Source organism: Oncorhynchus tshawytscha, linkage group LG04 (genome assembly GCF_018296145.1).
Source record: "Oncorhynchus tshawytscha isolate Ot180627B linkage group LG04, Otsh_v2.0, whole genome shotgun sequence".
NCBI lineage: Eukaryota > Metazoa > Chordata > Actinopteri > Salmoniformes > Salmonidae > Oncorhynchus > Oncorhynchus tshawytscha.
The window spans coordinates 45,981,830-46,007,149 of NC_056432.1; the positions used below are offsets into that span (position 1 = coordinate 45,981,830).

Genomic DNA, 25,320 nt, shown 5'->3' on the forward strand with positions numbered 1-25,320 from the left:
GTCGCTCTCTCTCTCTCTCTGTCAGTCGCTCTGACACTCAACGGAATCACACTCAACACCACACTCTCACTCACTCACTCACTCTTTTTGACACAGAGGCAGACACACACACATATCCTCAGTGTAACGCGGGGCAAGCACACCACAAACAGCAGAGAAGAGGAGAGGAAGAAAAGGAAGGAGGGAAATAAAGGAGGAGAAAGGGAAACATTGAACGGAATTATCTAACACTTTGAAAGCTTTGAAAGGAGATCAGACACAGAGGAGTTGAGAGAAGAGGAAAAGAGGAAGACAGCGGAAACCCTAGACACAGGTTCAGTGTCACAGTGACTCAGGTAAGACCTCTCTCTCTCTCTTATTCACACACTGAATTTTTCACTTTTAATATTAAGATCCTAGTATAAAAAATATATATATACACAATACCGTTCAAAAGTTTTGGGTCACTTAGAAATGTCCTTGTTTTTAAAAGAAAATGACATTTTTTGTCCATTAAAATAACATCAAATTGATCAGAAATACAGGGTAGACATTGTTGATGTTGTAAATGACTATTGTAACTTGAAACGGCAGATTTATTTATGGAATATCTACATCGGCGTACAGAGGCCCATTATCAGCAACCCTCACTCCTGTGTTCCAGTGGCACGTTGTGTAGGCTTATCCAAGTTTATCATTTTAAAAGGCTAATTGATAATTAGAAAACCCTTTTGCAATTATGTTAGCACAGCTGAAAACTGTTGTTCTGATTAAAGAAGCAATAAAACTGGCCTTCTTTAGACTAGTTGAATATCTGGAGCATCAGCATTTGTGGGTTCAATTACAGGCTCAAAATTGCCAGAAACAAAGCACTTTCTTCTGAAACTCATCAGTCTATTCTTGTTCTGAGAAATTAAGGCTATTCCATGCAAGAAATTGCCAAGAAACTGAAGATCTCGTACAAAAATGTGTACTACTCCCATCACAGAACAGCACAAACTGTCCCTAACCAGAATAGAAGGAGGAGTGGGAGGCCCCAGTGCACAACTGAGCAAGAGGACAAGTACATTAGAGTGTCTAGTTTGAGAAGCAGACGCCTCACAACGTCAACAGTGAAGAGGCGACTCCGGGATGCTGGCCTACTATGGATTAGCTAACACAACGTGCCATTGGAACACAGGAATGATGGTTGCTGATAATGGGCCTCTGTACGCCTATGTAGATATTCCATTAAAATCAGCCGTTTCCAGCTACAATAGTCATTTACAACATTAACAATGTCTACACTGTATTTCTCATCAATTTGATGTTATTTTAATGGACAAAAAAAATTGATTTTATTTTAAAAACAAGGATATTTCTAAGTGACCCCAAACTTTTGAAAGGTAGTGTATATTTGATGTTGAATTTGGCCTTAATTGGCTATTAATTTTATTTGGCCTTATTTGGCTATTAGTCCAAACAAACGCATTGAATAACAGATTCACTACATGGAACCATAGACAGTCCCCAAAAGGTTTATTTTGAAGTGTCTGTTTAATACCAAAAATAAGTGGTTAAATAAATGTAAAAGACTATATATATAAAAAATGTTTGCCAATCTTTATTATATCTCTCAGATATAGGAAAGATCAGGAAACATTTACAAATTATACATGTACTGTATAGTTCCATAAAATGTTTCAACTGGCAAGTACGTGTTTGTGAGAGCCTCACCTTTCCACAGAGGGGTCATATTAGTGTGCAGGCCAAACTGCTCGGACGCTACAGACAGACGTTGGCAGATTGGCTGTACCGTCTTAAGAGGAGTCCCAAGACGCTTGTGGCGGTCGTAGAGCAAAACGGAGAACACCATTGTGTTCGTGAGAGTCTCATCTTTCTATAGAAGGGTAATTAACCTCTCGGACGCAACATACGATTTTGTGAGAGAACCGTTTTTTTGGGATATCTCATGGTCTGGCAAACACCGCTTTAGCTCTGTCACCACAGATGCATAAGTGCGACATCGGGGGATGCGGTGGATTGAGATGCATCCAAAACTGATATCAGTAGCTAAAACAGACAGATTGTTATGTGGATTTTTTTATTATGCTAATTGCATTTCTGCAGGGGTCCGGACATCGGCTCTAGGGGTTATCCTAAATTCAATGACATGGTGACATTAATTGAAGTCAGTGGCCAGTGGGAGTGGTCTGTGAATGTCACTTTGGTGTGTGTGTGTGTGTGTGCGTGCGTGCGTGCGTGCATGTGTGTGTGTGTGTGAGTGTGCGAGATATAGATGCTGGTAGAGAGAGGAAGAGAGTGAGATAGTGAGAGAGGGGGACAGATAGATGCTCACAGAGAGAGAGAGAGATTTATGATATGGTCTTTTAAGCAACAGCTAGTGGAGAACTTGTGGTATGTGGATAGACAGGTAGTGGTGGACACACAGCATGTGTTGTGGGCTGCATATATTACACACCCATAGTGAATCACAACTCCAGCGAAGTATAAACCACAACTGCCTTGGACTCTGAACATCATATTCATGATAGTCATATCCGTCATGTTGTAAAGCCAACCTCTCTAACTTATCTGGCATGTGACAGTCACTGGACTAGTGGTAGTTCACAACTCCAGGGTAGTGAAAACCAACCACAACAGTCTGATTCAGTATGTGAATATTATGTTCTTGATCCTGTCATATCAATCATGTTGTGAGTAAGCCAACCAACCTCTCGAACTCATTCAAGATTCATCGTAAATCAATTGCCAAAGTAGGGGGTTTTGCCATTCTCTTTTTATGCTAATTTAAAACGAACCCACAAAATGTATATTTTCAGATTTCCCCTTCCCATTTCCAGCAAGCTTGAGGAAATCACCAGCCAAAGGAGTAAAAGTAAAACTAACCAAACATTGTTTGACCTTTGTAATGTTTGGAAAGTGTAGATGTGGTCCGAGAGATACGGAGGGAGCGATAAAGGGAGGGTGTAATGGAGAGGGGGAGTGATAGGGAGAGGGGGAGATAGAGAGTGGGGGAGTGATAGAGAGGGTGAGAGACATGGTCAGAGTGAATAGAGCCTCTGTCTCTGAATCAGTCACTAACCGGGACAACAGCACCATGTGATGTGAGGAGTTGTGGCTTTATCAAGACATCCTGGCTCATCAAAACAAAATCCCCACATGGCCGGGTCAAGAGTGCATTATGGCCGATTCAGGGATAAACCTTTTACTATGTCAATAGTGGTACCATTACTTTGTTTCAGCTGTCTTAGAAAGTCATGTAAAAAAATCACATAGTACTGTACTTTGAAAAATAGTTATTTTTATCATACAGAGTGTGCCCTGGTGTACTGCACATTAAAACCTCTCTTCATTCAGACTGCATTCACCTCCTAAGCAGAGTCACAAAGGCACTGTTACATATGGATGAGGTTGACTCTGTCGTAATACCGTACCCTGGCTTTGACACACTGTGTCCTCAAGCTAACTGAGTCAATGCTCAGTCAGAAACTATGATGCATGTGTGGGAAAATGGATTGAACCCATATTGATAAAGCTGCTGTTGACATGGAGATATGGAAGCTATAGAGAGGGTGCCTAGCGTCTCAGATCGTTGAAGAACCCCCTAATTGATCCTGTAAATCGCTCTGGATAAGAGCGTCTGCTAAATGACAAAAGATGTTAGAGAGGGACAATGAAGAGATAGGTGATGAGGGGGAGAGGTACAAAGATAAACAGAGAGAGTGAGAGAGATATACACAAACAAGAGAAAGAGAGAGTGAGAGTAAAAGAGAGAGAGGACAGACAGTTCATACAGTGTGCTTCAGTGGTTATAATTACATACATGAGAGAGAGAGAAAGAGAGAGAGAGAGAGAGAGCGAGAGAGCGAGAGAGAGAGAGAAAGTCACCCAGCCTCCCTGTGCACTGGCCTGCACTGTATAAGGGGTCTCTGTCCGTCACTGTGTCACCTGGCCCTGTGAGTGTGTGAGTGCAGGCCAGGCTGTGTGGAAACTGTGTGTTTGGGCACATTAGGAGGCATTAGCAGGGGGAGCTTGCGAAGCAGCTGTGAATAATACATGGACATTATTTATGAGCAGAGAGCATGTCCTCTGGAGGGCAATGAGGCGCATGCTACGGCTACACACTCCAAAAAGTTACAGTGGGAGGGGGGACGGGAAGTGTTTGTTTACTTTACACTGTAAATCGATAGAATCGACAATACCTTTCCCAGTATATTTTCTCACCAGAAATAGCCAACTGTTGATAATGTTGAGGTCATCTAGCGGAGTGTTATTTAACTAAGTGAGTATGTATTTAGCTGAGTGCTAACAGTGTGTGTTTACAGGACCTCAGGGAGAAAGTTCATTCATCTGGCAGTCCTCCACCATGTCAGTTAGAGTTGGGGCAAAGATCCTCTCACCTTACAGTACGGGTGGCACAAGTGCACAATGACCTCAGCTCATCATAGACACACACACACACACACACACACACACACACACACACACACACACACACACACACACACACACACACACACACGCATGCACGCATTAATGTGGAGACAGAGTCAGTGTTTGCTAGACCATCACACTCCAGTTGGTTTAAGGAGAGGTGACAGGACCACCCACTGACCACCAGATGGAGGGAGCAGGAGAGGTCCCACATTACACAGACACCAACAGACAGACGGGCGGATGGACACACAGACTGTGTTTCTGGGGTTGGGCTAGGTCTGGCTCTTTGGGTCTGGGGTTAGCTCTTTGGGGTTGCTGGGCAGTGGTTAAGATAAAGTGGGATAAAGTGGGGCAGAGAGTCAGGACAGGGAGCTCTGGGTGGGCTGTTTGGGTGGGCCTAGTCTGTGTGGTCATGAAGCCCCTGGGTAGGATTAGGGTCAGGGGAGAAGGGTAGTTGGGTGGAAGGCTGGAGGGAAAAGGGCATCGGAGAGGAAATGCCAATATAGGACTGGACTCTAAAGACCAAGTCCTATAACACACCCACTGACTGAAAGAACTTCCATGCTGTTGTGTCAATCAATCAAATCCAATCAATCCAATTTGTATCATATTTATCAGTTTGTAACTGTAAACTGTCTGTCCCCTAAAATCAGACCAAGGACACCAGACAGTGACATTGGCAAATCTCTGTTGGGCAATACTGTACTACTGTACATGGCATTGGTTTGACCTTGATGGTGAAAACACCATAGGAGGGGTTTAAGCTGAAAGCCCAAGGTGGGAGTGAGGGATGAGGGAGGGACTGAGGATCGCACTCATTAATTTCCAGTCACAATGAGAGCCTGAGGACTTGGGGTATGGGGAGAGGAAGGGCGGAGAGGTAGGGTGAGAGGGTGGTGAGCAAGAGGGTGAGGAGGGCGATGGTAATAGTCTTAAGTGTTTGGTCAATCAAAACCCCCCTGCTAAAACCCTGATGTTCTAATGTTTCCACCTCCGCGCCCCTCGTCGCAGTGTGTGTGTGTGTGTGTGTGTGTGTGTGTGTGTGTGTGTGTGTGTGTGTGTGTGTCAGTCTGGAGAAGCAGTGGGGTGTACAGCACAGAGGCACACAGGCTATTAGATATGTCACAGAGAACCACTATGAGAATACGAGGGACAGATAGAAGGACAGCAAGCGAGAAGGACACAGAGAGAGAGAGAGAGACAGACAGACAGACAGACAGACAGACAGACAGACAGACAGACAGACAGACAGACAGAAAGAAAGAGCCACCCTCTTCCCTTTTCATCTCACCTGCCGAATCAACTAGCCCTGAAAATGGATGGCGCTGGAGCGTTGGGGCCATACCTGGCTGGGTATATTACTTCTACCACTCCTCTTTCTTTGTCAGTTCCTCTCTCTCCCCCCCTTCCTTCATCTCTCCATCTTAGTCTCATGGTCCCAGGTGAGAGGGTTACAAAGAATGATTTTAGGTCCTTCTCTCCTCATTCCTCTCCTTTTGCTCTCCACCTTACAGCAAATGTTTTTATTTTATTTAACCAGGCGAGTCAGTTACAAACACATTCTTATTTACAATAACAGCCTACCGAGGAACAGTGGGTTAACTGTCTCGTTCAAAGGCAGAACAAGAGATTTTTACCTTGTCAGCTCAGGGATTCGATCCAGCAACCTTTCTATAACTGGCCCAACGTTCTAACCAACTAGGCTACCTGCCGCCACTATCATCTTACTTACTATTTCTCTTTCTTTATTTCTCTCCCTCTTTCCCTCTCTCCTCCTGTCTTCATCTCTTCCGTACCCTCTTCCCATATTAAATCTAGATAGGCAGAGTTCAGGACCCACGTTGGTGGGAAAAGTATCCAATACCTTAATAGAAAGTGAAAGTCGCCCAATAAAGTACTACTTGAGTAAAAGTCTAAAAGTATTTGGTTTAAATATACTTTATTATCAAAAGTAAATGTTAAGTATCAAAAGGACAAATAAAAGTATAAATAATTTCACATTCCTTATATTATGCAAACCAGACGACACAATTGTATTGTTGTTTTTTTAAAATTTACAGATAGCCAGGGTCACACTCCAACACTCATAATTTACAGGGGAAGCATTTCTGTTTCGTGCTTCGGCCAGATCAGAGGCAGTGTGTGAATTGGAGCATTTTCCTGTCCTGCTAAGCATTCGAAATGTAACGAGTACTTTAGGGTGTCAGGGAAAACGTATGGAGTAAAAAGTACATTACCTTCTTTAGGAATGTAGAGAAGTAAAAGTAAAAATTGCAAAAACTATAAATAGTCAAGTAAAATACATATACCCCCAAAAAATACTTAAGTAGTACCTTAAAGTGTTTTTACTTGAGTACTTTCCACCACTGTTCACTAGCCCATAATGATATTGACCAGACAGACCTCCCCCATGTCTACTTGCCCCCATTCCAAACACCCATATGCACATCCCCCAAACCACATACACACACCCTTGCTCATATACAGTACAGTACACAGATGCACACACACCCTGCCCACACACATAGATCCTAATTGACTCTGTCACAGACTCTCGGTGGACACAGACTCTTGGTGGACCCACACACCGACACACACATAGACAAATCAGAATTGACTTTCTCTTGACAACAAACAGCCAGTGAAATGAGTGACTGTAGTTTGGTACCAGGAGCTACACAAGCACACAAGATCCATCACGGTTTAATGAGAAAGAGGAGTAAAAGAGGAAGTGAGAGTAGTCCCCGTATCCTGCTTTCACTCCATCAGTGATCCACGTGTCAAACCTGGTTGTTTATATCCACTGTGATGTAATGTGCCAGATAGTGACAGCAGGCTGTCAGAGCTACAGTACGTTACTGTGTGAAAACCAACATATGTGCTACATTGGACAGTGAGCATGTAAACAAGGGTGTGTGCGTGAGGGGGGGAGTTGTGTGTTTGAGTGTGTGCGTGCACACGTGTGTGTATTGGTTGGCTGATATGTGGGTGAAGGGAGGTGCCTGTATGCATCTGTGCGCTCTTAGCTAATCTCTGTGCGCTCTTAGCTACCTCTGTGCGCTCTTAGCTACCTCTGTGCGCTCTTAGCTACCTCTGTGCGCTCTTAGCTACCTCTGTGCGCTCTTAGCTACCTCTGTGCGCTCTTAGCTACCTCTGTGGGCTCTTAGCTACCTCTGTGGGCTCTTAGCTACCTCTGTGGGCTCTTACTACCTCTGTACGCTCTTAGCTACCTCTGTGCATTTGTTTCAAGCCTACATCTGTGCATGTAACTGTGTGTGTGATTCAGCATCAGGAGTCAGCGCTCCACACTACACTAGACTGTACCCCGGGACCTTCTGGTGCAGCTAAACAGACTGACAGGCAGCCTGTTATCTTTCTCTTTCTGACTGTCTGTCTGTTTTAACCTATCCAAATCTAAATGGCACAGGCTGCCATGTTAACACACACACATGCACACACACACGCATGCACTGCCCTGTGCCAGACTGCCATGAACAGTAAACTCACACTCCAGACATTAGCATGGGGTGTATGCCAACGCCTGCGCCCAGACACACTTGCATGCCAGAGGCATCTTTAATTAGATCCCAAACACACACACACACACACACACACTCCCCCGAAACACCCTGTTTTTAACCCAGACACCCCCCTGCCCATCTCTCTGACACACACATACACACATCACCATCCTCATTATTAATGCGCCATACACACACAGACTATAGAGAGCTCTTTTGAGTGTTTGATACGATTGACCCAGATCTTAAAGCGCGAATGGCTGGGGAGGGGGAGAAAAGTGTGTCTGGGGTGGGGTGTGTGTGTGTGAGGGGGGAGAGGGTTGGGCGGCTGGTGTGGAGTTTTTGTAAAGAGTCTAATTTGAAACCCAGTCGGGGATCGGTGGGCAGATTTCTCCAGTCAGTGTCTTTGCTGGAGAGAAGTGGAGAGAGACAGAAAGAGCAAGAGGGAGAAGGAGCGAGAAAGAGAGGGGGCAGGGAAACAGAGACTTTCTGGACCCCGATAACAGGCGTTATCTCCAGAACGTCTCTCCCTTTCCCCCCTTCCTCTCTTTTCAACCCTCATTCTTCTGAAGAACGAGATCTGATGTTCAAACTTAAGCCTGTTCATGTAAAGGAGGAGTACACGCCGAGGGGCTTCTTAAGGCTTTAGGAGTGCCTTTTTGGCACACAAACACACACAGATACTATAACAAATTCAGATGCTGCATGGGCTCAAGAAGACATCATTAGTCTTACTCCTCAAGGTTGTGACCAGTCTGTGAATGAAATAGAGTTGTCATATAGACACATTCCCCCAGCCGCATTCTGAAAAGTCGCACACACAGTCGCACACACTTCCCCAGAAAGGGTAGCTTGCATGTGACAGGAGTTGTTCCTGACCATGTGAAGTGAACAGGAAACACAAATGTTTACCTAGTCAGGTCATACAATTAGAAAGTATTCCAGATCCTACATTTGACTACAGCTTAAAATGTTCTGTCTTTGTTGTGAAAGCTAGCTTCGTTGTGGTAGCTAGTTTATGGAATGGCAAGAAAATGTTTGAAGTAGTCCCAAACTCATGCAATGAGTATGACAGATTCGTCTCTCTCATGTCCTTGTTGAATTTGTTTATAGATCTCCCTTGGATGATTTTTGTCTATCCACACATGGAATGAAAATATAATGAGACTATATGAAGATTTTCTTTGTCATTTGTGTGTGCAAATACATTATATTAAATAATATGGTTGGGTTTTTTGTGATAGTTGTCTGAAGGAATAATAACACATGCACAGTAGTAATATATGCCATTTGGCTGACGGTTTTATCCGAAGCGACTTGCATGCATTTTTCAGAAGGTTGGCCCCAGCGGGAATTGAACCCGCGACCCTGGTGTTGCAAGCGCCTATCTCTGAGAAAGAGAAAGGAGGAGAGCCGAGAGAGAGAAAGGGGTAGACCGGGAGAGAGAAAGGAGGAGACCGAGAGAGAGAAAGGAGGAGACCGAGAGAGAGAAAGGAGGAGACCGAGAGAGAGAAAGGAGGAGACCGAGAGAGAGAAAGGAGGAGACCGAGAGAGCAACAGAGAAACAAATGGAGAGAAGGAGACAGTAAGAAATAGAGAGAAAGAAACAGACATAAACAGAGAAACAGAGAGAAAGACATAGAGAGACTTTATCTACTGTCCAACAGCCTTGGTGATATGGCTAGGCTGGCAATCAACTGGATTTCACCATGCCACCCCCTACTAGGGCCAATCTCATTGCCTGCGTTACACACACACTCCCGCTGAGAACACACACACTCACACACACACACACACACACAGAGAACAAACACACAGACTACATCTGTCCCCACCATCCCTACCCGCCTTCCCTCCATCCCTCCCTTTGTCCCTCTGTGCAGGATTATCCCCGACACCCCCAACCACAAATACCAGCACCCACCAAAAGATAGTTCTAAGGCACAGAACGGCAAACAGAGACGTGTGTTCATATACACACACAAAGAGTAAACACATGCAGATTGAGATACAAAGTAAGAAGCAGCTCACCAAACCATGCAATATTCAAACTAACAAAATCCACACACCCATAAACTAGCCAAGAAAAAGCAAGAGGAGAAAGAGAAAACAGAAAAAGCACTGCTATATTATATAGTATATTATCAGGTTTCAGGTATGACCCAGATGTAAACAGTGTCGAAGAAACAAAAGTATATTTATAGTACAGGGGCAGGCAAACGACAGGTCAAAGGCAGGCAGAGGTCGGTAATCCAGAGAGGGTGCAAAAGGTCTGGAATGGCAGGCAGTCTCAGGGTCAGCGCAGGTAGGGGTCAATAATCCAGTGATGTGGGGCAAGGTACAGAACGGCAGGCCGGCTCAGGGTCAGGGCAGGCAGAAAGGTCAAAACCGGGAAGGACTAGAAAACAGGGAACAAATGCTGGTAGGTTTCACGAACCAAAACGAACTGGCAGCAGACAAACAGAGAACACAGGTATAAATAAACAGGGGATAATGGGGAAGATGGCGACACCTGGAGGGGGGTGGAGACAAGCACAAAGACAGGTGAAACAGATCAGGGTGTGACAGTATATTACATCTATATTTCACAAATAATTAGATTCATTAAAGTTTCCTCTCTCAGCCTAGAAATACTGTTAGTCCATGTGGAACTCTCACAGCCCCACTCACCATGGACAATCTAAGCCTTGTTGTTGTGGTTTTTGCATGGTGCCAAATTGGAGTCACAAGGAATAGCCTGCTGTCTGCTAGTGGGAGAGAAGCTCTCCTATTGAACAGAGCTGAACTAAAAGCTGGCATGAGCAACAAGACCTCACAAAATTGTGAAATTGACTTCAGAATTCAACGTTTGCCCACGGGAGGTAAAACATAGATTTTTGAAGGTTAAGTTGAGGCAGTCATTCTGGTTAAGGGTTAAGGTTTGGGATAAACAAATAAAAGACATGTGCCTAGCACTGGGATCTGCCTGGGCTAGAGGCCCTCCTCTGACTCTATAATGAAACACCCATCCCTCCCCAATCACTCATTACTGTAAAGTCCACTATTAATATGTGGAAAAAGTGTCCTTTTTTCATGACTTGACCCTTCATACCAAGTATCTAAAAGTAACTGGATGTGCATACACATACTACCTCTGAACTCCTCTCATATCAGCCGTCTCTGCCAGTGTTGTGATAAGAGCGAGAACATTCATGATGTACTGTGTTTCGGACTGTTCCCAAAGCAAGTTTCTGCCACTCTATTCTTACCGAAATAAAAAGTTGTGCGATTAGAACATTTCAGGGAACTGAGTGTGATGCAACGTGGGATTGTAGAATGATTCATTGATGAGTAGATAAGAGGTTTCTGTGTGCGTTACCATAGCCTTTAGGGTAATTCCTCAGCTATCATGTATTATATTCATGTCTGCATCTTCATGTGAGAGATATATATAGGGATATAGGACAAAAAGAAGAGGGGAGAGAGAAAAATGTTGAAAGAGAAGAAGAGAATATAGCGAAATGGGGAACGAGAATAATATTAATTGATAAAATGGCTTTTGTAAAGAGAGAGCGAGAGAGAGGGTTCATTCGACTGGTCAATGATCCAAGGCCAGCTCAGTTAATGACCTACCATTGTGACAATGAGTCATCATAATGCTGCATCAAATGTACATGATCCTAGGGGCATTGGCAAACACAATGTAAGTCACTTAATTTATGTGCCCCTAATTGCACCGAATACTTCTGTTTATCCTACAGCTAGTGTATGCAGTAATCATGAGCCTATGAATCAGAGATACACTGTTAGCACTGAGGCGGTGTGCCCTAGTAGGAAGACCACTTTGTGCACCCTGTAAATAAATGACATGAGTAAGTCTACTTCTGATACGCTTGCCAGTAAAGCATTAAAAACAATCAAGCATCCCAGAAAACTGATAAAAATAGCCCATATATGCAGCTTGAGAAACAAGGTCCATGAAGTCAATAACTTGCTTGTAACAGATGACATCTCTGAAACTCTCTGAATACCTTTGATGATACATTGGTAGCAATACATGGTTACAACATCTACCGAAAAGACAGAAATGCCAACGGGGGCGGTGTTCTGGCCAATATTCAGAACCACATTCCTGTAAAGCTTAGAGACTGTTGAAGTAATATGGCTACAGGTTCATCTGTCTCACCTAAAGCTCGTTCTTGTGGGAAGCTGCTATAGACCACCAAGTACTAACAGTCAGTATCTGGATAATATGTGTGAAATACTTGATAATGTATGTAATATCAACAGATAAGTATATTTTCTTGGTGATTTAAATATTGACTTGCTATCATCAAGCTGCCCACACAAGAAAAAAATTCAAACTGTAACCAGTGCCTGCACCCTGGTTCAGGTTTGTCAGTCAACCGACCAGGGTAGTTACAAACAGCACAGGAATTAAATCATCAACATGTATTGATCACATCGTTACTAATGCTGCAGAGATTTGCTTTAAAGCAGTATCCAAATCCATAGGATGTAGTGATCACAATATATTAGCCATATCTAGGAAAACCAAAGTTCCAAAGGCTGGGCCTATAATAGTGTATACGAGGTCATACAATACATTTTGTCGTGATTCATATGTTGATGATGTGAAAAATATTTGCTGGTCTATGGTGTGTAATGAGGAGCAACCAGACGCTACATATGACACATTTATGAAATAAAATCAAATCGAAATCAAATCAAATCAAATGTATTTATATAGCCCTTCGTACATCAGCTGATATCTCAAAGTGCTGTACAGAAACCCAGCCTAAAACCCCAAACAGCAAGCAATGCAGGTGTAGAAGTACGGTGGCTAGGAAAAACTCCCTAGAAAGGCCAAAACCTAGGAAGAAACCTAGAGAGGAACCAGGCTATGTGGGGTGGCCATTCCTCTTCTGGCTGTGCCGGGTGGAGATTATAACAGAACATGGCCAAGATGTTCAAATGTTCATAAATGACCAGCATGGTCGTATAATAATAAGGCAGAACAGTTGAAACTGGAGCAGCAGCACGGTCAGATGGACTGGGGACAGCAAGGAGTCATCATGTCAGGTAGTCCTGGGGCATGTTCCTAGGGCTCAGGTCCTCCGAGAGAGAGAAAGAAAGAGAGAAGGAGAGAATTAGAGAACGCACACTTAGATTCACACAGGACACCGAATAGGACAGGAGAAGTACTCCAGATATAACAAACTGACCCCAGCCCCCCGACACATAAACTACTGCAGCATAAATACTGGAGGCTGAGACAGGAGGGGTCAGGGGACACTGTGGCCCCATCCGAGGACACCCCCGGACAGGGCCAAACAGGAAGGATATAACCCCACCCACTTTGCCAAAGCACAGCCCCCACACCACTAGAGGGATATCTTCAACCACCAACTTACCATCCTGAGACAGGGCTGAGTATAGCCCACAAAGATCTCCGCCATGGCACAACCCAAGGGGGGGGCGCCAACCCAGACAGGGTGACCACATCAGTGAATCAACCCACTCAGGTGACGCACCCCTTCCAGGGACGGCATGAGAGAGCCCCAGTAAGCCAGTGACTCAGCCCCTGTAATAGGGTTAGAGGCAGAGAATCCCAGTGGAAAGAGGGGAACCGGCCAGGCAGAGACAGCAAGGGCGGTTCGTTGCTCCAGAGCCTTTCCGTTCACCTTCCCACTCCTGGGCCAGACTACACTCAATCATATGACCCACTAAAGAGATGAGTCTTCAGTAAAGACTTAAAGGTTGAGACCGAGTTTGCGTCTCTGACATGGGTAGGCAGACTGTTCCATAAAAATGGAGCTCTATAGGAGAAAGCCCTGCCTCCAGCTGTTTGCTTAGAAATTCTAGGGACAATTAGGAGGCCTGCGTCTTGTGACCGTAGCGTACGTGTAGGTATGTACGGCAGGACCAAATCAGAGAGATAGGTAGGAGCAAGCCCATGTAATGCTTTGTAGGTTAGCAGTAAAACCTTGAAATCAGCCCTTGCTTTGACAGGAAGCCAGTGTAGAGAGGCTAGCACTGGAGTAATATGATCAAATTTTTTGGTTCTAGTCAGGATTCTAGCAGCCGTATTTAGCACCAACTGAAGTTTATTTAGTGCTTTATCCGGGTAGCCGGAAAGTAGAGCATTGCAGTAATCTAACCTAGAAGTGACAAAAGCATGGATTAATTTTTCTGCATCATTTTTGGACAGAAAGTTTCTGATTTTTGTAATGTTACGTAGATGGAAAAAAGCTGTCCTTGAAGTGGTCTTGATTTGTTCTTCAAAAGAGAGATCAGGGTCCAGAGTAACGCCGAGGTCCTTCACAGTTTTATTTGAGACGACTGTACAACCATTAAGATTAATTGTCAGATTCAACAGAAGATCTCTTTGTTTCTTGGGACCTAGAACAAGCATCTCTGTTTTGTCCGAGTTTAAAAGTAGAAAGTTTGCAGCCATCCACTTCCTTATGTCTGAAACACATGCTTCTAGCAAGGGCAATTTTGGGGCTTCACCATGTTTCATTGAAATGTACAGCTGTGTGTCATCCGCATAGCAGTGAAAGTTAACATTATGTTTTCGAATAACATCCCCAAGAGGTAAAATATATAGTGAAAACAATAGTGGTCCTAAAACGGAACCTTGAGGAACACCGAAATTTACAGTTGATTTGTCAGAGGACAAACCATTCACAGAGACAAATTGATATCTTTCCGACAGATAAGATCTAAACCAGGCCAGAACTTGTCCGTGTAGACCAATTTGGGTTTCCAATCTCTCCAAAAGAATGTGGTGATCGATGGTATCAAAAGCAGCACTAAGGTCTAGGAGCACGAGGACAGATGCAGAGCCTCGTTCCGATGCCATTAAAATGTCATTTACCACCTTCACAAGTGCCGTCTCAGTGCTATGATGGGGTCTAAAACCAGACTGAAGCATTTCGTAAACATTGTTTGTCTTCAGGAAGGCAGTAAGTTGCTGCGCAACAGCCTTTTCTAAAATTTTTGAGAGGAATGGAAGATTCGATATAGGCTGATAGTTTTTTATATTTTCTGGGTCAAGGTTTGGCTTTTTCAAGAGAGGCTTTATTACTGCCACTTTTAGTGAGTTTGGTACACATCCGGTGGATAGAGAGCCGTTTATTATGTTCAACATAGGAGGGCCAAGCACAGGAAGCAGCTCTTTCAGTAGTTTAGTTGGAATAGGGTCCAGTATGCAGCTTGAAGGTTTAGAGGCCATGATTATTTTCATCATTGTGTCAAGAGATATATTACTAAAACACTTGAGCGTCTCTCTTGATCCTAGGTCCTGGGAGAGTTGTGCAGACTCAGGACAACTGAGCTTTGAAGGAATACGCAGATTTAAAGAGGAGTCCGTAATTTGCTTTCTAATAATCATAATCTTTTCCTCAAAGAAGTTCATGAATTTATCACTGCTAAAGTGAAAGTCATCCTCTCTTGGGGAATGCTGCTTTTTAGTTAGCTTTGCGACAGTATCAAAAAGGAATTTCGGATGGTTCTTATTTTCCTCAATTAAGTTAGAAAAATAGGATGATCGAGCAGCAGTAAGGGCTCTTCGGTACTGCACGGTACTGTCTTTCCAAGCTAGTCGGAAGACTTCCAGTTTGGTGTGGCGCCATTTCCGTTCCAATTTTCTGGAAGCTTGCTTCAGAGCTCGGGTATTTTCTGTGTACCAGGGAGCTAGTTGCTTATGACAAATGTTTTTAGTTTTTAGGGGTGCAACTGCATCCAGGGTATTCCGCAAGGTTAAATTGAGTTCCTCAGTTAGGTGGTTAACTGATTTTTGTCCTCTGGCGTCCTTGGGTAGACAGAGGGAATCTGGAAGGACATCAAGGAATCTTTGTGTTGTCTGTGAATTTATAGCACGACTTTTGATGTTCCTTGGTTGGGGTCTGAGCAGATTATTTGTTGCAATTGCAAACGTAATAAAATGGTGGTCCGATAGTCCAGGATTATGAGGAAAAACATTAAGATCCACAACATTTATTCCATGGGACAAAACTAGGTCCAGCGTATGACTGTGACAGTGAGTGGGTCCAGAGACATGTTGGACAAAACCCACTGAGTCGATGATGGCTCCGAAAGCCTTTTGGAGTGGGTCTGTGGACTTTTCCATGTGAATATTAAAGTCACATGAAATTGTTTATTCCAGTTACTAATAAGCATGCACCCATTAAGAAAATGACTGTAAAAACTGTTAAATCCCCTTGGATTGATGAGGAATTGAAAAATTGTATGGGAGGGATGAAGAGAAATGTATGGCAAATAAGTCTGGCAACCCAACTGATTGGCAAACGCACTGCAAATTAAGAAATCATGTGACTAAACTAAATAAAAATAAACTATACTATGAAACAAAGATCAATTATATAAAGAATGATAGTAAAAAGCTTTGGGGCACCTTAAATAATATTTTGGTGAAAAAAAGCCTACTTGGCTCCATCATTCATTGAATCAGATGGCTCATTCATCAGAAAGCCCACTGATATTTCCAACTCCTTCAATTACTTTTTCATTGGCAAGATAAGCAAACTTAGGGAAGATATGCCAGCAACAAACGCTGACACTACACATCCAAGTATATCTGACCAAATTATGAAAAACAAGAATTGTCAGTGTGGAAGAGGTGAAAAAATTATTGTTGTCTATCAACAATGACAAGTCACCGGGGTCTGACAATCTGGATGGAAAAAAACTGAGGATAATAGCAGACGATATTGCCACCCCTATTTGCCACATCTTCAATAGCCTACTAGAAAGTGTGTGCCCTCAGGACTGGAGGGAAGCTAAAGTAATTTCGCTACCAAAGAATAGTAAAACCCCCTTTACTGGCTCAAATAGCCAACCAATCATCCTGTTACCAACCCTTAGTAAACTTCTGGAAAAAAATTGTGTTTTACCAGATACAATGCTATTTGACAGGAAATAAATTGACAACAGACTTTCAGCATGCTTCTAGGGAAGGGCACTCAACAAGCACAGCACTTACACAAATGACTGATGACAGGCTAGGAGAAATTGGTGATAAAATGATTGTGGGTGCTGTCTTGTTAGACTTCAGTGCAGCTTTTGACATTATCGAACATAGTCTGCTGCTGGAAAAATGTATGTGTTTTGGCTTTACACCCCCTGCTATAATGTGGATAAAGAGTTACTTGTCTAACAGAACACAGAGGGTGTTCTTTAATGGAAGCCTCTCAAACATAATCCAGGTACAATCAGGAATTCCCCAGGGTAGCTGTTTAGGTCCCTTGCTTTTTTCAATTTTTACTAACGACATGCCACTGACTTTGAGTAAAGCCAGAGTGTCTATGTATGCGGTTGACTCAACACTATACACGTCAACTACTACAGCAACTGAAATGACTGCAACACTTAACAAAGAGTTGCAGTTAGTTTCAGAGTGGGTGGCAAGGAATAAGTATTTCTAAAACTAAATATTTCTAAAACTAAAAGCAATGTACTTTGGACAAAACATTCACTAAACCCTAATCTTCAACTAAATGTTGTAAGAAATAATGTGGAAATTGAGCAAGTTGAGATGACTAAACTGCTTCGAGTAACACTAGATTGTAAACTGTCATGGTCAAAACATATTGATACAATAGTAGCTAAGCTGGGGAGAAGTATGTCCATAATAAAGCACTGCTCTGCCTTCTTAATAACAACACTGTCAACAAGGCAGGTCCTACAGGTCCTAGTTTTGTCGCACCTTGACTGCTGTTCCGTCGTGTGGTCAGGTGCCACAAAAAAGGCAGCAATGCTGGCCCTTGGATGTACACAGAGAGCTAATATTAAAAATATGCATGTCAATGTCTCCTGGCTCAAAGTGGAGGAGAGATTGACTTCATCATTACTTTATGAGACATATTGACATATTGAATGCACCTGTCTAAACTAGACTATGTCTGTCTAAACTACTGGCACAAGCTCAGACACCCATGCATACCCCACAAGACAAGTCCCTCTTCACAGTCCCCAAGTGCAGAACAGACTATGGGAGGCACACAGTACTACAGAGAGCCATGACTACATGGAACTCTATTCCACATCAAGTAATTGATGCAAACAGTAAAATTAGACTTAAAAAATAGAAAAAAACACCTTATGGAACAGTGGGGAATGTCAAGCAACACAAACATAGGCACAGACGCATGCATACACACTAACACACGATGGTATACACACACATACACATGGATTTAGTACTGTAGATATGTGGTAGTGGTGGAGTAGGGGCCTGAGGGCATACAGGGGGGTGTTGAAATCTGTGAATGTATTGCAATGTTTTTAAAATTGTATAAACTGCCTTAATTTTGCTGGACCCCAGGAAGAGTAGCTGCTAATGAGGATCCATAATAAATTCAAATACAAATTAGCAGAGTGGAAGTCAAGCTGAAAGCGCTGTGTCTCGACAGGAGGGATACTGTATACTCCAACATACCAGGGAGTCACAGGACACACACACACACACACACACACGGGAAGCATGCACCAACTTCCCACTGGGACACAATGGTTGAATCAACGTTATTTCTACATAATTTCAATATATACTGAACAAAAATATAAAAGCAACATGCACAAGATCGCTGAAATAAAAAGATCCCCAAAATGTACACCATTCTAGATGATTCTGTGCTTCCAACTTTATGGCAACATTGTACATGATCACCTTTTTCAGCCTTGATAGCTGACTTGATGAAGGTAATGATGACAAAAGAGACACAGAGCAGGGAGACTAGACAAACCCTTCAGCCTTGATAGCTGACTTGATGAAGGCAATGATGACAAAAGAGACACAGAGCAGGGAGACTAGACAAACCCTTCGGCCTTGATAGCTGACTTGATGACAAAAGAGACACCAAGCAGGGAGACTAGACAAACCCTTCAGCCTTGATAACTGACTTGATGAAGGTAATGATGACAAAAGAGACACAGAGCAGGGAGACTAGACAAACCCTTCGGCCTTGATAGCTGACTTGATGAAGGTAATGATGACAAAAGAGACACAGAGCAGGGAGACTAGACAAACTCTCGGGGCGGCTGGAGCAACAACATTCCCCTAAGGTGCAATTAAAAAGGAACACAGGAACCGAACACAGGAACCCCCCTCCCCACACACACACACACAACAAGTGAATAAATAACTCAGCCCCATCAGGCTGGCCTGAACACAATAACAGCAATAGAAACAGAGAGACAATGTCAGAGGAAGGACCATGTTACATGTATTGACACCGCTGTGTAGTGATGTTAAGGCCTGGTGACCACAGCAACAAACTATGTCATCATGGTGCCTTGACTTTGCAATCGCTCTCTACAAGTCCTCCTTCTGTGACTGGTTGCCTGTCTGTTGAGGACAAGTGACAGACAGAACCACCCACGCCAGGACTGAGAGATACCCTACTTATTCCACCAGATTAATAAGATGGAGACTTATCATCTAAATTGTGTGGAACTGTTCATTCTCTGATGTTAGTCCACATCCACATAGTTCAGTGTCCATCACTTCCATGTGGTTATTAAAAAACAAATTGAACTTGATCATTAGCCTACTTTTACCATTTGACATTGCACCAAATACTTTGTTTTTTTCTTTCAATTAATTATTTAATTAACAATATTGCTCCACAGAGGGGAAACTGAGTTTGACACATGCAGGGACAATACGCATTAGGGCTGGTATCTTTCAAGGATTTTAGTTAATTCTAAATAATGCCATTGTTCACGAGAATCGTTTTTCATTAATTGGGCTATTTTGTATTTAACAATATGGTATATATACTAGAAACTAATGGACACATGGACACAGATATAATACATTTATAATACATGAATACAGTTATTAAAATATAAATGATCAAAGTTACAATAGATTGCCATTGATTTTCTGTTAATTGCCAAAATCACTGAAGGTTCCAGTGACTTTCTAAATTACTGGTAGCTTTGAAACCCTAATACAGACAAGAAGTTCCAGTCTTCATGAGTTCTCTACCCTAAATGTAACTCATTTATATGACCTAAAATATGAACTCAGATATTTAAAACTGCTTTTGACAGTGGAAAATAACTCTTCATTTGCAGTCTCTTCACTGAAGACCCTTGGATCCTGAACCCATTTCACCTAGGAGCCCCTACCCCCACCCTCCTCCTCGCCCCAGCCCCACAGCCTGTGGGTATCTTCCTGTATCTGTGTGTGTGTACCTCCCCCCTCCTCATCCTCCCACCTCCAGAGCCCATAGTCCACCATGCTGTGGACTGTTCTCCTAGCCCTGCTGGTTCTCCTCCTGCTGCAGACCCAGCTATGTGTCTGTCTACGGGTGCTCAGAGTTGCTGGCTATTCTTCCCCCTCATCCTCCCCCTCTCGTAATGCCACCAAGCAGCGACTACCTGGAGCCATCATCATCGGCGTGCGTAAAGGTGGCACCAGGGCCCTCCTGGAGATGCTCAACCTCCATCCGGACGTAGAGGTGGCCAAGGCTGAGGTAATGATAAATAGAAACATCATCATGACCATCTCAACTTAAATTGTAAAGACTTTCACACAATAGACTACTCTCAAAGCTTTAACATAATGGTATGAAAATAGTCATGCAGCATAACAGAATGAAAGAACAAGATAAAATCCTAGAATGCAGACTTTACAGAAGTAAAAAAAAAAATTGTGGGGGGGGGGGTAAGGTATTAAACAACCCTACATACTTTCTTTTTAGGTGCACTACTTCAACGTGGAAGAGCACTACCGGCGTGGGCTGGCGTGGTATCGTGCCCAGATGCCCTTCACCCTGCCTGGGCAAGTGACGGTGGAGAAAACCCCTGGCTACTTTTCCTCTCCCCAGGTCCCTCAGCGGGTCTGGGAGATGAACCCTGCTGTCCGACTCCTGCTGATCGTCCGGGACCCCGCTGAGCGCCTCGTCTCCGACTACACCCAGGTTCTCCATAATAGGGTGACCCGCCACAAGCCCTACAAGTCTCTAGGTAAGTTGCACCGAGGTTAGAGTGGTGACCCAGTAACCGAAAGGTTGCTAGTTCAAGTCCCAGGCGATAGATAATTGGGGGCTGCTTGTGTCAGATCATTACTACCACCACCATCATTCACTTGAGAAATGCAGTTAACAACAAAAATGTAAATCCATCCAGTGCTCCATACCTCAGATCCTGTTCCTCTTAACCTATATGTGTGCCAAGAGTTAGGAAAAAGCAAAGACAATATACATTTCTGCTCTAAATATTATATTATATTCTACTCTATTTCATGTATTCTATTGTAGAAGAGCTGCTGCTCCGCCAGGGCCACATTGACCCGGCCTACAAAGCCCTGCAGAGGAGTCTGTACCACCAACACCTGGACCGCTGGCTGGAAGTCTTCCCCAGGGAGCAGGTCCATGTGGTGGACGGAGAGGCCCTCATCAGAGACCCCTTCCCAGAGCTCCGGAGGGCGGAGAGGTAATGTTATACCTAATGTAATTTTTGGGTGTGTTCCAAAAACACACCCTCTGGTCAAAAGTAGACATTATAAGATTCTGACCTTACGATCACTGATCATCTTCCCTGTAAGGTCGGAACGGCAGGCTGCCCAGGAAACCAGGTAGCCGGCATGAGATACAGCTCAGGAAAACATACCTCAATCCAGGGATGGAGATGCTAGGTAGCCAAAGCCACAGCAGACATTTTCAAAGGATAGTCAGTCAATCAGCTCCTTTGTTGTTCAACATGACATTCCATAATGGGATGGCTAGTCAAGAATACTACACTATATAGGAAATAGGGTACAATTTGGGACACAGGCTTATACTTGAATAAAATGGCCTAAGTTAAACTTTATCACCACGCACTTTAACTTGTAGCCTACATATTTAACCAACCGTGCTTTTTGAATACATTTAGCCTCATGTCTATTGTTGGTAAAAATTCACAGAGATGAGCACACCAAACACAACGAACTGGAAGTTCATTGAAAGGACCCGGAAATAGCAGTCTTCTTCTTATTCATCTTATATGTTATTATGGCGGTCCACAAACACACGTTAGAGGTGCATGCCGCCACCTACTGTACAGGTGGTAAACTATAGAAAAAACATCCATTGTATTAAAGGGGGATAAAAACGACATCATGTAAACAAACAAAAACAGACACAAAAAAATAACATCACATCCCTACACAGGCTGAGGGGCATGTGAGGGCGGAGCATCCTTTGACAAGATTTCTTGCAATGCCTCGGCTGTAAACTCACTGAGTCCCAAAAAGCATACTGCTGCACGATAATTCAAATGTTATCTGATTTCTTCTTTGTTTGTGCTGTGCAGTTTATGACCACTGCAATAAATGCTACAAAGTCCACCTTTTCTACATGTTATATATCAGGATCCCTTGATTGCCGAGAAACATTCACTGGTGCAGTCTCAATTACCATGGCGTCTTCAACGCCACTCGCTCCTTCAACTCTTTTCTCCACCTCCAGATAGGAGACAAGCTGGACAGCCCTTATTCTCCCCACCTCTGTCTCCTTCACCCTAACAGCGCAATCCAGGGACTAGGGCATATGTTCGCCACCACCAGTGGAGGCTCCTGAGGGGAGGATGGCTCATAATACTGGCTGGAACTGAGCAAATGGAATGGCATCAAACCATGTGTGATACCATTCCACCTATTCCTCTCCAGCCATTACCACGAGCCCATCCTCCCCAAATAAGGTGCCACCAAACTTCTGTGGCCACCACAGTTGCAGCATATAACATCAGCTGGCATATGATTTTTTCCCCCCCTATCTGCACTTGAGACATGCCCAAATCTTTTGCATTTATTACACTGGAGGAGCTTAAGGACAACAGCTCTTAAAAGATATTTCATAAAGCCTAGCTTTACATGAGAAGGGAGAGACATTATAATATGGACGAAGTGGGTTTTCTTACTCCATTCGCCACACAGGTCAGTCATCATGCACAAATCACTTCATCTACTTCCTCAGGTATATCATCTGCATCCACTTCATGCGCAACCCCAGAGACAGGCGCCCTGCTTCGTAAATCCATACACAAAACTGCATTCAAAAATATTTTCGAGGTGCAAAGTATGTTCCACGGACACACAAAAAATCTAACTAAAACCAGAATTTGCGGCTGCCACCAACGCCACCTCACCCAATGCACCCATGAAACTTATTAGCTTCCATCCCAACTTTACTTATTTTGTTTCCTTTCTTTTTCATGACTGTAGCCCACTCATTCTCACTCTCATCTTTATCCGACCCGCCATCAGTTTCGAACAGAACATCCATTTCCGCCATCTTCCCTTTGGCCTGAATAAAAAATGGCCTCCAAGAGAAGATCCTTTCATGGCCCACTTGTTACTTTTGTCTGTATGTAACTTATATTGTGTAAGATGCTATTCATTTGCCTCATTGAGGAGATTAAAGTTTTTAATCTAATCTCATCTAATGTAGGCCGTCATTGTAGTAGGCCATCATCGTAAATAAGAATTTGTTCTTAACTGACTTGCCTAGTTAAATAAAATAAATAAATGATCTATAGGTTCCTGGACCTGCTGCCCCGCATCACTCCCTCCAACTTCTACTTCAACACAACTAAAGGTTTCTACTGCCTCCTCTCTGCTGGGGGCCATGACAAGTGTCTGGATGAGTCCAAGGGGAGGCCCCACGCTCCTCTCAGCTCCCGGGCCTTCAGGAAGCTCTGCCGATACTTCAAAGAACCCAACCGCCTGTTCTTTGAAATGGTGGGACGTTCCTTCTCCTGGTGCTGACTGTGCATCAAGAAACAAAAGGCCCTTTATTGCTCTGATACCCCCTTTAATGGGACAGAGAGAGGGGACAGACAGGGCCAACTGGAGATATTGGCCATAATAGCAAATATTTGGGATGCCTTTGAAATGGTCACCTGTTCCCTATGTAGTGCACTACTTTTGGGCAGAGTGGGTACCATTTAGAACGTAATCTTAGAGACTCTTAGAGACACTAAGAGCAGGTCAACAGTGAAAAGACATTGGCCTGTGTGAAGTTACTGTTGATTGATTGGACGGATAGGTAGATTGGTGTGTTGACTGTCACGTAGGGGGGTGGATGGGATGAATGGATGAATAGTTTGCTGTGCAGACTGTTGGGTGTGCGGATGGATTAATTTATGTGTTAATTGAAGGGTGTGGGTGGATGAATTGACTGAGAGATGAAAGGATAAAACCACAGATGCACACAGACGATTTTAAAGATCTTTAGAGGTGTTACGTTTTGAATGTTCTCAATTGTCTTACTGTCAATGTGCTGAACCAAGCCAGGCCTGGGAGTGAAAAGCACAACAAGCATAGACTGTGTAAGATAACTCTCACTGAGGGACACTATTTCTAACTACCCATAGAAATAGATGGTGGGTACATTCAATATGGCAGCTGGTCCACCCATCACGGAACATTGACTTGAATGGGAATATCCATTCTAGTGATCTGTTTTTTTTTTTAATGGTACTACCTGCTGGAGAACATGAACTGAAGTGCCCATTCTCTAATACTGTATGCCTGGTGGTCCTAATAGCACCTGATCATGACTCTTGCTGGTGCCTGTCATTGTTGGCCTTGGTTGCACAAACTGGAATGAAATCGAGTGTAAGAAAATAATTACAATAAACTGTGCCATACAATTGTATCGTGAACAATCACGACAAAAACAAATCTTGTCATTTTGATGGTCATTAAAATGAGTTTCAGAGCAGATACCATTGGAGGAAATGTATAAGTGTACAGAAAATAGAGGGTAGAAGAATGCTTTGAAATTAGATGGGGCTTATTGTTGCACTATAACTGAATGCTTAATTGCATAAAAGGTCAGTCCATCTGAAGATCTACTGTACCCATATGAAGCTATTTCAAAACCGAGTCTGAAGATTGAGGCTGCTTACCATTTTCACAAAATCGTTTACCATTGTAAAAAGTATGCCTGTGAGCTAAAATAATGTCCTCATTTAGATAATCATGTGTACTTATCTTGTTATTATTCTAATATTTTACTATCAAATGTTCAATAGAAATGTATATTTTTGGGATTGTTGAATTTAGATTTTAAGGTGTTTGAGCTGTAATGCATTGTAAGTATGTTTTCTAAAATCTTCTTCAATAAATGTGTACTGTTGTACTTTAACCCAGAGAAAATAACTATATTTAATAGAACATAGCGATTGGGGGGGTACCAACTAAAATACATTACTAGGCCTAGACAGAACGTATTGTAAAGATCATATTGTAATGTCTGCTTCCAACCCACACTCTCAAAAACCTAGATCCCCTGAACGCAGCTCACTCTCCAGATCCCAATCACCTGAATTCTAATCACCTGTTCACACACCTGTATGTCATTATCACACATTATTTTGTTCA

General features: G+C 43.3%; 1 protein-coding gene across 1 annotated transcript; it reads left to right on the forward strand.

The window, feature by feature from the left end:
* Positions 1–44: 44 nt before the first annotated feature.
* Positions 45–25,090, forward strand: LOC112248880 (heparan sulfate glucosamine 3-O-sulfotransferase 1). Its single transcript, XM_024418274.1, has 5 exons — positions 45–335; positions 20,025–20,425; positions 20,654–20,918; positions 21,212–21,386; positions 23,472–25,090. Exons 2-5 carry the CDS (start codon positions 20,189–20,191, stop codon positions 23,698–23,700), a joined length of 906 nt encoding a protein of 301 aa, XP_024274042.1. The 5' UTR covers positions 45–335; positions 20,025–20,188; the 3' UTR covers positions 23,701–25,090.
* Positions 25,091–25,320: the final 230 nt, after the last annotated feature.